We start from the raw sequence: 14,920 nt of genomic DNA on the forward strand, positions 1-14,920 counted from the left end.
GCGTGGGGCAGTCTGAGAGTTTCCCACTGGCGCAGAACTTTCATGCAGACTGCTCCACGCAGCTTCGTGCGGAGCGATAGGCCAGGGAGCGTTTCGTAGCTGATGAAAATATATATTCTTGGTTCTTTCGGTAAAGTCACGTATAGTGGTACCTCGGTATACGACCGCTTTGGAGTACGTCGAATTGGGTATACGTCGTGTTTTGACGCGAAAAAAATGTCTTGGGATACGACGTCTTGCTTGGGATACGAAGCGCTTGCTAGAACTTGTATGGCTCTAACAAGCCGTAACAGTATTGTGTGGAATGACCAGACAATGTCACACTACAGTAACATTCTTAGAAGGCAAAAACAAATTTCAATGGACAGGTTTTTAGTAAAACTCAAACCTAGTGAGCCTCAACCAGGTCCATGTCAAGAAAAAAAACGCAGAAAAGAGAAAAAAAACCCAGAATATCAGCTTGCTGAAGTTTTAATGGAAGGGGACTCTCCTTCCATAAAATAACATCTCCTCCCCTTCTCACCACCATCCTCGTAGGCTATCAACTCCCCTCAGCAAGGTAAAGTGATGTTCTATTTTAGATTTAAAGCTTTCGTGACTGCAAGGATCCATACTCTTTGGTTATGAGTATGATGTTCTATTTAATTTTTATTTCAATTTACTTTAATTTACTTATGCATTTATTTTAATTTACGTATGCATTTTAGTAATGAGTAGTGTCTAAATTATTTTAACCCCATTAATGTATAATATGCCATATAAAATATTATTTATTATACTCTGGAACGATTATTTCCTTTCCCTTTATTTCTTATGGGAGAAATTCGTTTGGTAGACGTCACTTCCGGTGTAAGTCCTACCTTCTGGAACGAATTAACGACGTATACCGAGGTACCACTGTAGATAGAAAACAAAAAAATACTAAAATTGGAAAATAATTAATGAAAAGATGCCATTGGTCGACTGACTGAGATGTCTGTGCCCCCCACAATATACACACAGTGTACACATTATACACACAGTGTACACACACACAGTGTACACACTGCACACACATAGTGTGCACACATACACAGTGTACACACAGTGTGTACACAATAATGTCCACGTTGTTGTTGCTGAGTTCACACACCCAAGGGGTCTCTGTTCAAGGGAGGGAACAATGGAAAATGAATCTAAATCAACAAACTCCAAACCCCGCTCTGTGACGCCACCACTCAGCATTACCTCATCGGCGGTGAAACGCCAGGGGGAGGTGTTCCTCGCTAGTTACGTCATGTCACAAAGGTACTCACCCCACCCCATCCATCGCACCCTTGGGCGTGACGTCACCTCTATTTTTATTTCAGTTTTTTTTCAGTTTATTTTGGTATAGCCCTGTGAGCCATTTGGCTCTTAAATCGTGTGCAACCACAACAAACAAAAACACGAACAAGAAAAACATCTTAAAGTGACTATGTGACTGTGCAAACAGAAAATCCATGAAAAAACCCAGCAAAAAATTCCTGAAAAAAGGACCGTACACCAACGCTGTGTGCAAAAAATCCCAGTGGGATGCAAGTCAAACAACAACCACAAAAAAACTTATATTAAGGCCATCAGTCTAACTCCGTACTACAGCAAAACAAACATGTCCAAACCAAAAAACGTTTACGAAATCAAAAAATAAAGCCATAATTGCCACGTAACAGTGATGACAAGGACTGTGACCGAATTTTTACAATAAACTACATAAATCATCTCTGCCTGGGTCACTTCCGTTATCTGTTCAAGTACAATCCTTATTTGGGCAAAGTCACGCCCAGTGACTGGCTGCTCATTAACATAATGTTTTCGTGGGCCGGGTTCATTAACATAATTTATTTAAGTTCAGGAACCGCGCGGTGGGAGGTGTCTTGTGCCCCGCAAGTGACGTCATGTCACCTGCTTCCGCGTGACGTCGCGAGGTAACAGGAATCTGCCGCTCCGCGCGTGAACTGAAATCCGAGGTGAGAAATTCTCATCGTGGTTGTGGTGGTGGTTGTTGTGGTGGTGGTTGTTGTTTACCGAGGTAGAGCCTCGCTCTCTCTCTCGTAGGGATGCCAACTGAGTAGCAGCGAGCATGGAAGCGATGTCCAGGTTGGAATTTTACGCGGGGCCTTGCCTCCTGCCCTCGCCTGATCGCGTTTGCTTCAATTCTCTTGCTTAATTTAGCAATCTTTGGAAGAACGTAATCAACCAGGCTATGCGTTAATTGTGTGTTGACCGACTCTCTGTGTTGCATTGCATTACATTTGCAAATTTTACTCAGTTTGTTTGATTAAGTGTGCTTTCTCTCTCTGTGTGTGTCCTCGTGTTGTCGCGCTTTTATTTCCTGCAGTCACCAAACCTCCAAATCTCGCATTGACACAAGGCTGTAATTATATTATAATTATTATAATATATTATACAAATTATATATTATAATATTATAATATATTATATAATTTAGTATAATATAATCATTAACATAATAATTATAATATACATTGGGGGGGACATCCCCTCCCCAATGTTGACTCCATGGCTACGGCATTGACATGTTAATTTCTCTACCCCCTCCCCTCTCTCTGCCCCCCTCTCTATTTAAGGCCTCGACACAGCGGCGTTGTTTCTCTGTGTCTCTGTGTGTGTCATCTCTCTCTGTGTCATCTTTCTCTGTGTGTCTCTGTTATCTCTCTGTGTTCCGATGTGTGTGTATCTCTCTCTGTGTGTCTCTGTGTCATCTCTCTCTGCGTATGTGTCTGTCTGTGTCTCCGTGTCTGTGTTTTATCTCTCACTCAAATTTAGCAATCTGTGTAAGAACGTAATCAACCAGGTGGGGTGTTGACTGTTATTCTGCGTATGTGTCTGTCTGTGTCTCCGTGTCTGTGTTTTATCTCTCACTCAAATTTAGCAATCTGTGTAAGAACGTAATCAACCAGGTGGGGTGTTGACTGTTATGTTAGCCGACTATCTGTGTTGTATTGCACTATATTTCTACGTTTCCTCTTTCATTTGTACCTGATCATGATGGCTTGTCATATGCTATTATTTAATTTATTTTTTCTTTCTACCAATATAACCAAAGAGTATCTTAAGTTTTAATTTCTCTTTACCTGGCTCGCTACTTTGTAATTTTGTTTTATTTTAAATATTCACACAGTTTTTTTTCATTTTTTACCAGGCCACGCCCGCTTGAGCTGCTATACCACTCTTGTTTTCAGAAGCGACCTGCCCACAACACAAGGTGAGGCTCGTCAACAGCGTGGTGGTGTTCACTCTAGACGCGTGGCGGTGTTCACTCTAGACGCGTGGCGGTGTTCACTCTAGATTCGTGGCGGTGTTCACTCTGGACGCGTGGCGGTATTCACTCTAGACGCGTGGTGGTGTTCACTCTAGATTCGTGGTGGTGTTCACTCTAGATTCGTGGTGATGTTCACTCTAGACGCGTGGCGGTGTTCACTCTAGATGCGTGGCGGTGTTCACGCTCTACATGTAGAGGGGAAACCGGGGGATCGGGAAGGAAATCCACGCGACCACGGGGAAAGACATAGACAGGCAGCCTCGGCTGTGTTGATTGATTCTCAATGAATTACTTGGTGGAGTGAGGAAGCATTAATACTGAGCAGGTGAAGGTGGCCAGGCGTGGGTCTGGACACACCACCACCTGTGAACCATGCCAGTGTGTGACAGTGGCGGAGCCAGTGGGGGTGGCACATGCCCCCCAACGATCCTATCGAAATCCCTAATTTCGATTGGATCATTGGGGTTTATTAGTAACTAGCTTCACTACCCAGCTTCGCCCGGGACTTGGATTCTTGTCTTGGATTAATTTAATATTTCCTTATTTCACTGAAAAACCCTGAAAAAAATAGATACTATTTAAAGCTTTCGTGACTGCAAGGATTCATCTTCTTTTGGTTCTTTCGGTAAAATCACGTAGAATGAGAATAAAATAAATTGAGAATGAGAATAAAATAATAAATTGATAAAATGGCCGAAACGTCGTGAGAATTTTATAGTGTATTTATTTTTATCAATTTCTTATTTTTTTCTCATTCTACGTGACTTTACCGAAAGAACCAAAAGAAGAAAAATTGATACTTGCAAGAAAGAAAAAAAGCTGGAACAAATCAACTTAACTAAATCAGATGTTTTTCACTGAAGGAAATGTAACCTTAACCCACTTATACTTAATGTCAATTTTGGCAACTCGGGAAGGGAATGACGTGGCAAGCTGAAAATAGTGGCATTCACTTAGAAATTCTAGACAGCATAAGCTGTGCAAATTTCATGATGCCACAGCTTAGCTTTGGAGAGTTTTTGCTGCTTCACACGAACAAACAGATGTAATTTTTTCATAATAAAGGTTTTTTGGGTTAGATTGTGTTATTTATACATGTGTCGTAACCCTCCACCACCCGACACGGCCAATCGGCAATAAAGTGTCACGTTGACAAAAAACAGTTCACTACTTTAGCCCACCGGTGTGTTGAAGAGTGAATCCACATTTACAGTTTGAGTACGACGTTTCGCTGGTAAATACATCCAGCATCATCGGGCAATTTGCCAGAATGGTAAAGCCCTCGCTTTATTATGAATACACCTTCTGTTGATAATTTAGGTAATTTGTCTTTAGTGCAAGATACTAGTCTTTGAATTTTGTGTCCTGTACCAAATCTTACTGTAATGTTTTGCTTTTGCAAAACACGGGCTAATTTGTCAGTTACTCCTGAGATAAATGGAATTTGTATTGTTTTAACAATCTGATCACTGATTTAAAGCTTTCGTGACTGCAGTAATTCATATTCTTAGTTTTTTCGGTAAAGTCACGTTGAAGAGAAACAACAAAATAACAAAATATATATAAAACAATAAAAAATTCTCACGACGTTTCGACCATAACTCAAACGGTCATCATCAGGTGTGTCGGTTTGCATAAATTTATTTTGAAAACGGCATATTTATTTATTTATATATAAAAAAAATATCGTTTGCGTCACGCGCAACGATTGGCAGTTTGCCCAGGACTAGTCCATCTATTTTTTGAAAAGAGGAGGGGGGAGACGAAATTTGTTTTTATGTATGCTGTCTGAAAGCCACTGTAAGCGTGAACAATCAATCAAGAACTGAAATGATTTATCAAATCTTTCCAATGATTGCTAAGATAGAATCCATCTTCTCGGTTGAAATTGTCTCTGTGCTTGTATATGTGGATAGCCTCATGAACGAATCTCTCATGGAAGCCAGATGGCTTACAAAGAACCTCCGTCTTGGAAAAGTCAATGGCATGTGAGCCTACTGAATTAGAACAATGATCTGCTACGGCCGAGGTGTTGGTCCTACCGTGTTTAAGGTCTGCTTTATGTTCACGAATGCGGTCCGAGATATGGCGTTTGGTTTCTCCAATGTAACTACTACCACAGAGGCAACTTAGTTTGTAGACACCAGGGTATTGTATGTCCGGAATCACATCTTTTACAGACGGAACCAGATCACGGATTTTATGTAATGTGTTGAAACGGACCTGGATCTTGTGTTTATTCAAGATTTTGGAGATCTTTTTTGTGATCCCAGCAATGTAGGGTAAAGTGATGGTTTTGAAAGGCTCCTCATATCCGACCAGGAACACATAAGCAGTGAACTCAAGCACATACACCAAGCTCTTAGGGCTAATGGTTACTCCGACTATACAATCCGCAAAGCTATCACTCAAACCATGAAGAAGAACCCTCTTGAGGAGCCTTTCAAAACCATCACTTTACCCTACATTGCTGGGATCACAAAAAAGATCTCCAAAATCTTGAATAAACACAAGATCCAGGTCCGTTTCAACACTACATAAAATCCGTGATCTGGTTCCGTCTGTAAAAGATGTGATTCCGGACATACAATACCCTGGTGTCTACAAACTAAGTTGCCTCTGTGGTAGTAGTTACATTGGAGAAACCAAACGCCATATCTCGGACCGCATTCGTGAACATAAAGAAGACCTTAAACACGGTAGGACCAACACCTCGGCCGTAGCAGATCATTGTTCTAATTCAGTAGGCTCACATGCCATTGACTTTTCCAAGACGGAGGTTCTTTGTAAGCCATCTGGCTTCCATGAGAGATTCGTTCATGAGGCTATCCACATATACAAGCACAGAGACAATTTCAACCGAGAAGATGGATTCTATCTTAGCAATCATTGGAAAGATTTGATAAATCATTTCAGTTCTTGATTGATTGTTCACGCTTACAGTGGCTTTCAGACAGCATACATAAAAACAAATTTCGTCTCCCCCCTCTTTTCAAAAAATAGATGGACTAGTCCTGGGCAAACTGCCAATCATTGCGCGTGACGCAAACGTTATTTTTTATATATAAATAAATAAATATGACGTTTTCAAAATAAATTTATGCAAACCGACACACCTGATGATGACCGTTTGAGTTATGGTCGAAACGTCGTGAGAATTTTTTATTGTTTTATATATATTTTGTTATTTTGTTGTTTCTCTTCAACGTGACTTTACCGAAAAAACTAAGAATATGAATCTGATCACTTTCAGCAGTGTTGCTTTGCAGTGTTGCTTTGCGATCGTGATTTGGCATTTAGTGCTCTGTTAATTTGAGCATTATTGTAGCCATTCTGTCGTAGTGCTTCTTTAACGTGTTTAGTCTCTCTCACTAGACTTTCACCATCTGACATTGTTTCAGCCCGATGTATGAGCGTCTTGATAAGAGGATTTCTGAGCTGGGTAATGATGCGAATCTGCATTCAGATAGGCATCAGTGTGCGTTTGCTTTCTGTAAACGCTGTGTTATTTTACCGTTTAGGCCATGTCCAAGCAAAATATCTAGGAACGGGAGTATGTTATTCACCTCCATTTCCATGGTGAACTGGATGGCCGGGTTTTGTGCATTGAGATGATTTAGAAAATCATTAAGTGTATCTTTACCATGTGGCCAGACAACCAAAGTGTCATCCACATATCTAAACCAAAAAATATGGTTTTAATGTGCTCGAGGCAAGTGCTTTTATTTCAAAGTTTTCCATATACAGATTTGCTATAGCAGGGGATAAAGCAGAGCCCATGGCGCTCCTTCCTTTGGTTTAAAGAAATCCCCTATAAACAGATGTAATTTCTGCTTTATATTTAAGATAGCAGTTGTACCCATTCTTCACACGGATATGTATTGAAACTCCAAGAAGCCAATTACTTCATCGGCCAGGAGCGAAGCGCCACCTAAAATCTCCCAGCACGCTGTTAACAGCTCTAGAAGTACGGCACGCGAAGAGCCATATGGTAGGGGTAAGCATTGCAGAGCGCTTAACTCAGGTGGGTTGCGGGTTGACGCCACACATTTCATGGTCATTTCTCCCCCCCCCCCCCCTTAAAATACAAAAGTCTATTTTTATACTTATTACATTGTGTACAGTATGGAACCTACCCACATGCCAAATTTCAAGTATGTTGCATGTTGGGAAGTATGCTAAACATTTCGAACAGACACACATACATCCACAAATTTCCCTTTTATATATAGACTTGCTTTACTACCCGGCTTCGCCCGGGACTTGGATTCTTGTCTTGGATTAAAACACGGCCTACGCGGAGTGTTTGGGGGGGAATGCGTGACGTCAGCAGGCACACTGCGTAACGCTGCCACATGCGGGTGGCATCACAGTGAGCGGTGACATCACATCTGTGATGTCACCGCTCACTTGCATGCAAAATATATGCATGCAAAATTTCAAGTTTGTTCCATGTCGGGAAGTATGCTAAACATTTCGAACAGAGACATATTCACAAATTTCCCTTATATACAGTGAAACCTTGGATTGCGAGTAACTTGGTCTGCAAGTGTTTTGCAAGACGAGCAAACATTTTAAATAAATATTAATTTGATAAATGAGCGATGGTTTGCAATACGAGCAGTACGTACAGTATACGCTTTGTCTGCCGAGCGTCATGTGATCACAACTGAGCCAATGGTTCTTCTCTCTCTCACTGCGGGATTGTGGGTAATCATCTCCCATGCTTGGTCTCAGTTGGCGTGCCTCAATCATATAGTCAACATCCGTGCGAGTGTATACTGTTTACTACAGTACTGTATAGTGTTGTGACCATGTGTGTGTGTGTGTAAATCATCTTTTTTATTTTGTGTCCAAGTGTAGTGACTGTTCTTTAGATACGCACCACCTGCACAAGGCTGTAGCAGTGCGAGCGATGAATCTGTTTAACGACAATGCAATGTCACATTTCCGCGAAATCCTCAAAAGGAGGCAAAAGCAAGTGTCATTGGATAGCTTCCTTGTTAAAGTCGCATAAAAAGAAAAAGATTCCAGTGAGCCAACAGATGGCAGTGATTCCGTTACTGACAGTGAAAGTCGTCCTACACAATAACCCTCCTCCTCTCTCTCGTCTCCCTCACACCAGCCACGATTAAATTTAATTAATACATTTGATTACTTTATATTACATTTAAATACAAATATAAAAAGGTAGAGTATTTTGTATTAACTTTTTTAAAATATTTTTTTGGGTTGTGGAACGAATCATCTCAGTTTCCATTATTTCTTATGGGGAAATTCGCTTTGATGTACGAGTGCTTTGGATTACGAGCATGTTTCCGGAACGAATTATGCTCGCAATCCAAGGTTTCACTGTATAGATAAATCAGCATTTTGCGACCCCCACTGCCACCTTGTGGCATATTATTACGTGCCAGGGACTCTATGAGAGGACAATAGTCCGAGTCCATAATTGGCAATAAGTAACGGCAAAGCAGTTACAAGCGACTCACAGAAGTGTGCGCAGTTGCGTATACAGTACACGACTTCCCTGAAGGCAAACACCTTCAGCGAGCGCGATGCCGATCACACGCGTCGAACAACTAACAACTCCTTACTTACTAACACCTCCTATCATTTTTCATTGCTGGAGGGTTGCCCCCCCCCCCTACCTGAAAATCCTGGCTCCACCTCTGAGTGTGTGACAGTGTCAAGTTTGTATTTGCAGTAAAGTCTATTAACTCTATTGAGCAAGGAGGTGAGATCAAAACAGTAGTTTATTTTTTTTTTCCTCTGGAACTCTTTGTAAGAATGGAGTTAGGAAGTTATCACAGCACACGTGCAGCTGAAGTCGGAACTGTTCATCCTAGCATTCTAGGACATCTGTGCCTGGCTTCACACCTCTAAGTTGCGATTGAACATTAATTAATGCATTTCTGCATAACATAAATAGTATTATTTTCAACACCCTTTGCTATGTCAGCTGAATTTAGCTTTCATAAATACTCCTTTTGAAGCCAGACAGCCGAAATTGTGTGCTTGGAGTTTTGGGTTAACATTCATTTTGAAGATACGAGGGCTTCCAGGCATGTTTGTGACATTTGCCCTCTCATTGTGTGCCATAACAGCCCGTGTGATGAATTTGAGACACTTTTTCACTATATCATGAATATATGAATAAGTATAGACGTGTAAGTCACGTGTGACTGTATATATGCATTCCTCTGTGCCTCGATACTGACGTGTAGATGGTCTGGATATTCTTTTTTTCTGTCTGCAGCTGTCGCTTCCTCTGCAGAATTGGTCTGATGGAGCAAAGGCACTCGGCGCAGCTCGGTACGACAAGGCAACAATGCGACCAGTGTGCATACAGCACGGATCGTACTGCAAATATGATCTTGCACCGGAGAACTCACACGGGAGAGAAACCCTTCAGTTGCAGTGTGTGTGGGAAGGCGTTTTCACAGTCATCTGCTCTTGTAACACACCAGAGAACACACACGGGAGAGAAACTCTTCAAGTGCAGTGTGTGTGGGAAGGCGTTTGCACGGTCATATACTCTTGTAGCACACCAGAGAACACACACGGGAGAGAAACCCTTCAAGTGCAGTGTGTGTGGGAAGGCGTTTGCACAGTTATCTTCTCTTATAGTACACCAGAGAACACACACGGGAGAGAAACCCTTCAAGTGCACTGTGTGTATGAAGGCATTTGCACAGTCATCTGCTCTTATAACACACCAGAGAACACACACGGGAGAGAAACCCTTCAGGTGCACTGTGTGCGGGAAGGCGTTTTCAGATTCATGTCATCTTGTAACACACCAGAGAACACACACAGGAGATAAGCCCTTCAAGTGCAGTGTGTGTGCGAAGGCGTTTGCACTTTCATCTACACTTGTAATACACCAAAGAACACACACGGGAGAGAAACCCTGCAGGTGCAATGTGTGTGGGAAGGCATTTTCACATCCATATACTCTTATAAAACACCAGAGAACACACACAGCAGATAACCCCTTCAAGTGCACTCTGTGCGGGAAGGTGTTTTCAGATTCATCTACTCTTGTAACACACCAGAGAACACACACGGGAGAGAAACCCTTTAAGTGCAGTTTGTGTGGGAAAGCGTTTGCACATTCATCTGCTCACGTAACACACCAGAGAACACACACGGGAGAGAAACCCTTTAAGTGCAGTGTGTGTGGGAAAGCGTTTGCATATTCATCTGCTCGTGTAACACACCAGAGAACACACACGGGAGAGAAACCCTTTAAGTGCAGTGTGTGTGGCAAGGCGTTTGCACAGTTATCTACTCTTGTAGTACACCAGAGAACACACACGGGAGAGAACCCCTTCAAGTGCACTCCGTGCGGGATAGCGTTTGCACAGTCACCAAATCTTCGAAGACACCAGAGAACACACAAGCATCAGAAGATCCACAAGGAGTGGAGTCTGAAATCAGCTTGTGAAAGTCAAAGTGTCGCAATGTGCCCATCCCTCATGAAACAAGAACAGGAAGAAAATCCCAGCTTGGACACTTTTAAGGGTATCGAGGTGAAATATGAAGAGGTGAAGGTGAAATATGAAGAAGTGATGGTGAAGAGCGAAGAAGTGAAGGTAAAATGTGAAGATGAAGATTCAACTCAAAAATCGGACCTTCACATCGATGGAGGCAACGTGAAGCAGGAGGAGAATTCTGACTGTGAGGCAGAGCGAGGCAACTCCCAGCAGTTTGTGGAAGTGGAGGTGTGGGTGGACTTCCTTCGAGACAATATAAAGTCAAATGCAGACCCAGTAGATGTGTAAGCTTGAGACGATGTCGCTCCAATAGATCCACCTTTGTCACTGGCCTTTAATGACAAGAATGTGAAGGTGAACACTCAATTCCTATGTTAAACCTGCAGGGTAAGAGCGACAAGTCTTTGTGGACCTGTGGGTTGGGTAGATCTCTAACCAGGAGCGAGAGCCAATAAGCTCCCAAGCATTCGCTATGTTATCATAATTGCATTTATATAGTGCTTGCTTAATCGCCTCAGAAATTTGGAGTTTTGTATCGTATCTCGTCTCAAACACAGCTGCCCCTGTGTGGCATAAGTTGGTGGCCTTGCACCGGCCTGCATGTGGACAAGAACCTATCAGTAGGGAGCTATGGTTGATGTGGCATCTCAGTTGTGGAGTTTGTAGGTAATGTTTAGAATTTGCTCAATTTTCACCCAGACGCCAGCATGCAATGGCCTACTCGTTTTGAATGGCGCAATAGTTTGTTGTACATACACTGTTAAGCAGACCGTGCGTATTTTTTAAAATATCTTGTTAATACGATGTAACATGATGCAGTATATTTCAGTGCAGTAATACAATTTTGTTAATATGCCTGTCAATAATTTTGAATGAATACTTGTCTGTTTTGTAAGTAACTTATACATACAGTAAGGGAAAAAAGTATTTGATCCCCTGCTGATTTTATACGTTGGCCCACTGACAAAGAAATGATCAGTCAATAATTTTGATGGTAGCTTTATTTGAACAGTGAGAGACGGAATAACAACAACAAAATCCAGAAAAGCGCATGTCAAAAATGTTATAAATTGATTTGGGTGTTTTCGCCTGAGGACGACCGCTCGTGTTGCGATGGAAACGTCGTGATTTATTTTCTTTTTTTCTACCTACGTGACTTTACCGACAGAACCAAAGAGTCTGAAAGACGTCTTGTCTGCTGATCTTGTTCATAGCTGTGTACATCGATATCCCACATTGCTTACACGTACACACCACACACAATGAAATAAATAGAAACTAGAACGACTACCGGGGATGGGCAAAGATCGAGGAATCTCTTTCAATGGGGCGAGTTAAGTGTGTTCGACATTTCGATTTAAAGCTTTTGTGACTGCAAGGATTCATCTTCTTTGGTTCTTTCGGTAAAGTCACGTAGAATGAGAATAAAATAATAAATTGATAAAATAAAATAACACAATAATATTCTCACGACGTTTTGGCCACAACACAAGCGGCCTTCATCAGGTGAAGAGACGAGACTGTCTGGAGGACAGCGCTGGAGCGAACACAGCTAAGCTCAGACCGCGGACCTTTAAGCTGTGTGAGAAGAAACAGAGCGCCTTGACAAAGGAATTAGCATAGAATTTTGCATTGAAATAGCTGAGTGATTAGCTTGTGACTGGTCACAGAAATGGCTATGTTAAAGTCAAAGCCTACACATCTGAGCTATTAACAGTAACTGGGTATATACTACACTATATAATGAATACTATATAGTAAACCAATAAAAAGCTAAAATATAGGGTAAGAATCCACCCATTTTTTCGCCATATAGCATTGTGATATATAACGACTTATTGTTGGTAGCTTAGCTGATTGGAGAATATATAGTTTATTGATAACAGTGAGGTAATTTATATTTTAGTTTTTTATTGGTTTACTATATAGTATTCATTATATAGTGTAGTGTATACCCAGTTACTGTTAATAGCTCAGATGTGTAGGCTTTGACTTTAACATAGCCATTTCTGTGACCAGTCACAAGCTAATCACTCAGTTATTTCAATGCTAAATTCTCCTGTTTGATTTGTACTAGGTGCCTCTAGATGTGTAGGCTTTGACTTTAACATAACTACTATCACCAGTCACAAGCTAATCCCTCAGTTTTTTCAATGCTAAATTCTCCTGTTTGATTTGTACTAGGTGATTCTGTGAATGTGTATGCTTTGACTTTACCATAGCCATTTCTGTGACCAGTCAAGCTAATCGCTCAGCTATTTCAATGCTAAATTCTATGCTAATTCCTTTGTCAAGGCGCTCTGTTTCTTCTCACAGCTTAAAGGTCGCGGTCTGAGCTTGGCTGTGTTCGCTCCAGCGCTGTCCTCCAGACAGTCTCGTCCCTTCACCTGAAGAAGGCCGCTTGTGTTGTGGCCGAAACGTCGTGAGAATTTTATTGTGTTATTTTATCAATTTATTATTTTATTCTCATTATACGTGACTTTACCGAAAGAACCAAAGAAGAGTTAAGCGTGTTCAACATCTCTCTGTCCGTCTGTCTCTGTTCGCCTCTGTGTCTCTCTCTCTGCCAGTCTCTCTGTCTGTCGTTTCTGCCTCTGTTCCTTTTGTCTGTCTGTCCGCCTGTCTTGTCTGTGTGTCTATCAGCGTCTGTCCAACCGTAGTCAACGACTGTCAGCAGTAGCACGCGCCCGTTCAGCTCCCACGGCTACACGCCACTCAAACTTGCTCCCAACACAAAGACAAAGATCCCCCGTATAGCCTGCACAGAATGTCATGGCAAGTGTTGTTAGTGAGCACCTAACATAAAGACAAAGATGCCCCTGTATAGCCTTAACAGATTGTAGGGGAAAGTGCTGTTAGCGAGTACCTATTAAGGGTGGAACGGCACACGAGCGGGTTGGTGGCCAGCACCACGCCCGGCCGCCTTTGTCTCCCTAGTGGCGATGTTTACACACCGCACCGGGTACTCGTTTGAGGCCGAGCCGACGTAGGGGAGGCTCAGGACCGGTTCAGAAAATCGTCACTGGCGGTGTTGGCCACGAGCGGGAATGGGACTCGGCTGGTCGGGTGCGGAGCGCAGCGCTCACCACGTCACTACCGCTCCCCTTCTGTCAACAAACTTGAACTCTGATCCCGCTCTCAGACGTCACCGCTCAGCATTACCTCATCGGCGTCAAACGCCAGGGGTCGGTGGGCCTCGCTAGTGACGTCATGTCACCCACCCCCGTCCACCGCGTTCTTGAGCGTGACGCCACCTCCGCTCGGCCGCTGCCAATATTTGTCCCAGTGCCAATCCTTATTTGGGCAAACCTTCGCCCGGTGACTGGTGGCTCATTAACATAATGTGTTCGTAAAAGCCTTCGCGAGTTCATTGCGACGGGTTCAGCATCCGCGCCCCATCCCTCCACGTAGGGGCCGGATTAATTAACATAATTTATTTAAGTTACAGAGCCGCTCGTGGGAGGGTAGTGACTTGTACCCTGCAAGTGACGTCATGTAACCTGCTGCCGCGTGACGTCACGAGGTAACAGGAAGTTGTCGCTCCGCTCGTGCACTGAAATCCGAGGTGAGAAATTCTCATCGCGGTTGTGGTTGTTGTGGTGGTTGTTGTGGTTGTTGTTTACCGAGGTAGAGCCTCGCTCTCTCTCGTAGGGATGTCAACTGAGTAGCTGCGAGCATGGAAGCGATGTCCAGGTTGGAACTTTACAACGCGGGGCCTTGCCTCCTGCCCTCGCCTGATCGCGTTTGCTTCAATTCTCTCGCTTAATTTAGCAATCTTTGGAAGAACGTAATCAACCAGGCTATGCGTTAATTGTGTGTAGACCGACTCTCTGTGTTGCATTGCATTACATTTCCAAATTTTACTCAGTTTGTTTGATTAAGTGTGCTTTCTCTCTCTGTGTGTGTCCTCGTGTTGTCGCGCTTTTATTTCCTGCAGTCACCAAACCTCTCTCATCCCCCCCCCCCATGTTGACTCCATGGCTACGGCCTTGCATTGACTTGTTAATTTCTCTCTCTCTGCCCCGCTCTCTATTTAAGGCCTCGACACAGCGGCGTTGTTTCTCTGTGTCATCTCTCTCTGTGTGTCTATGTGTGTCTGTCTCTGTGTCTCTCTGTC

The 14,920-nt window shown here is 42.8% G+C and overlaps 3 protein-coding genes across 7 annotated transcripts in view; all 3 read left to right on the top strand.

The window, feature by feature from the left end:
- Nucleotides 1–14,920, top strand: part of LOC142907914 (uncharacterized) — a 48,027-nt gene that overhangs the window by 27,637 nt on the left and 5,470 nt on the right. Inside the window, exon 1 of one of the 3 annotated variants that reach the window (XM_076057859.1) lies at nucleotides 14,392–14,496. The exons of 1 other annotated variant lie outside the window; for it this stretch is intronic. The gene's annotated coding sequence lies outside the window, so the exon portion shown is untranslated. Of the gene's footprint in view, nucleotides 1–14,391; nucleotides 14,497–14,920 lie in introns of those variants that run through there. One more of the 3 variants, XM_076057860.1, reaches the window with a different exon arrangement.
- Nucleotides 1,859–11,669, top strand: LOC142907913 (uncharacterized). Of its 3 annotated transcripts, none has more exons than XM_076057857.1 (3): nucleotides 1,859–1,988; nucleotides 3,185–3,247; nucleotides 9,564–11,669. In XM_076057857.1, the coding sequence occupies exon 3, from the start codon at nucleotides 9,592–9,594 to the stop codon at nucleotides 11,089–11,091; it is 1,500 nt and encodes a 499-aa protein (XP_075913972.1). In that variant the 5' UTR covers nucleotides 1,859–1,988; nucleotides 3,185–3,247; nucleotides 9,564–9,591; the 3' UTR covers nucleotides 11,092–11,669. The 3 variants fall into 3 exon arrangements, with proteins under 3 accessions (XP_075913972.1, XP_075913971.1, XP_075913973.1); XM_076057856.1 differs by lacking the exon at nucleotides 1,859–1,988 and adding an exon at nucleotides 2,022–2,118; XM_076057858.1 differs by lacking the exon at nucleotides 1,859–1,988 and adding an exon at nucleotides 2,869–2,942.
- LOC116936925 (uncharacterized) overlaps nucleotides 14,319–14,920 on the top strand; it is a 33,143-nt gene continuing 32,541 nt past the window's right edge. Inside the window, exon 1 of the mRNA XM_076057862.1 lies at nucleotides 14,319–14,368. The gene's annotated coding sequence lies outside the window, so the exon portion shown is untranslated. The remainder of the gene's footprint in view (nucleotides 14,369–14,920) is intronic.

The sequence above is a fragment of the Petromyzon marinus genome, chromosome 85 (genome assembly GCF_048934315.1).
Source record: "Petromyzon marinus isolate PM22_M1 ecotype Great Lakes invasive population chromosome 85, UKy_Petmar_22M1.pri1.0, whole genome shotgun sequence".
Taxonomy (NCBI): Eukaryota; Metazoa; Chordata; class Hyperoartia; order Petromyzontiformes; family Petromyzontidae; genus Petromyzon; species Petromyzon marinus.

Bases quoted from the DNA above. Each gene is read 5' to 3' on its own strand.
- LOC142907913 (XM_076057856.1), top strand. The intron at 3,248-9,563 runs GTGAGGCTCGTC...TTCTGTCTGCAG, and splicing joins CGACCTGCCCACAACACAAG to CTGTCGCTTCCTCTGCAGAA.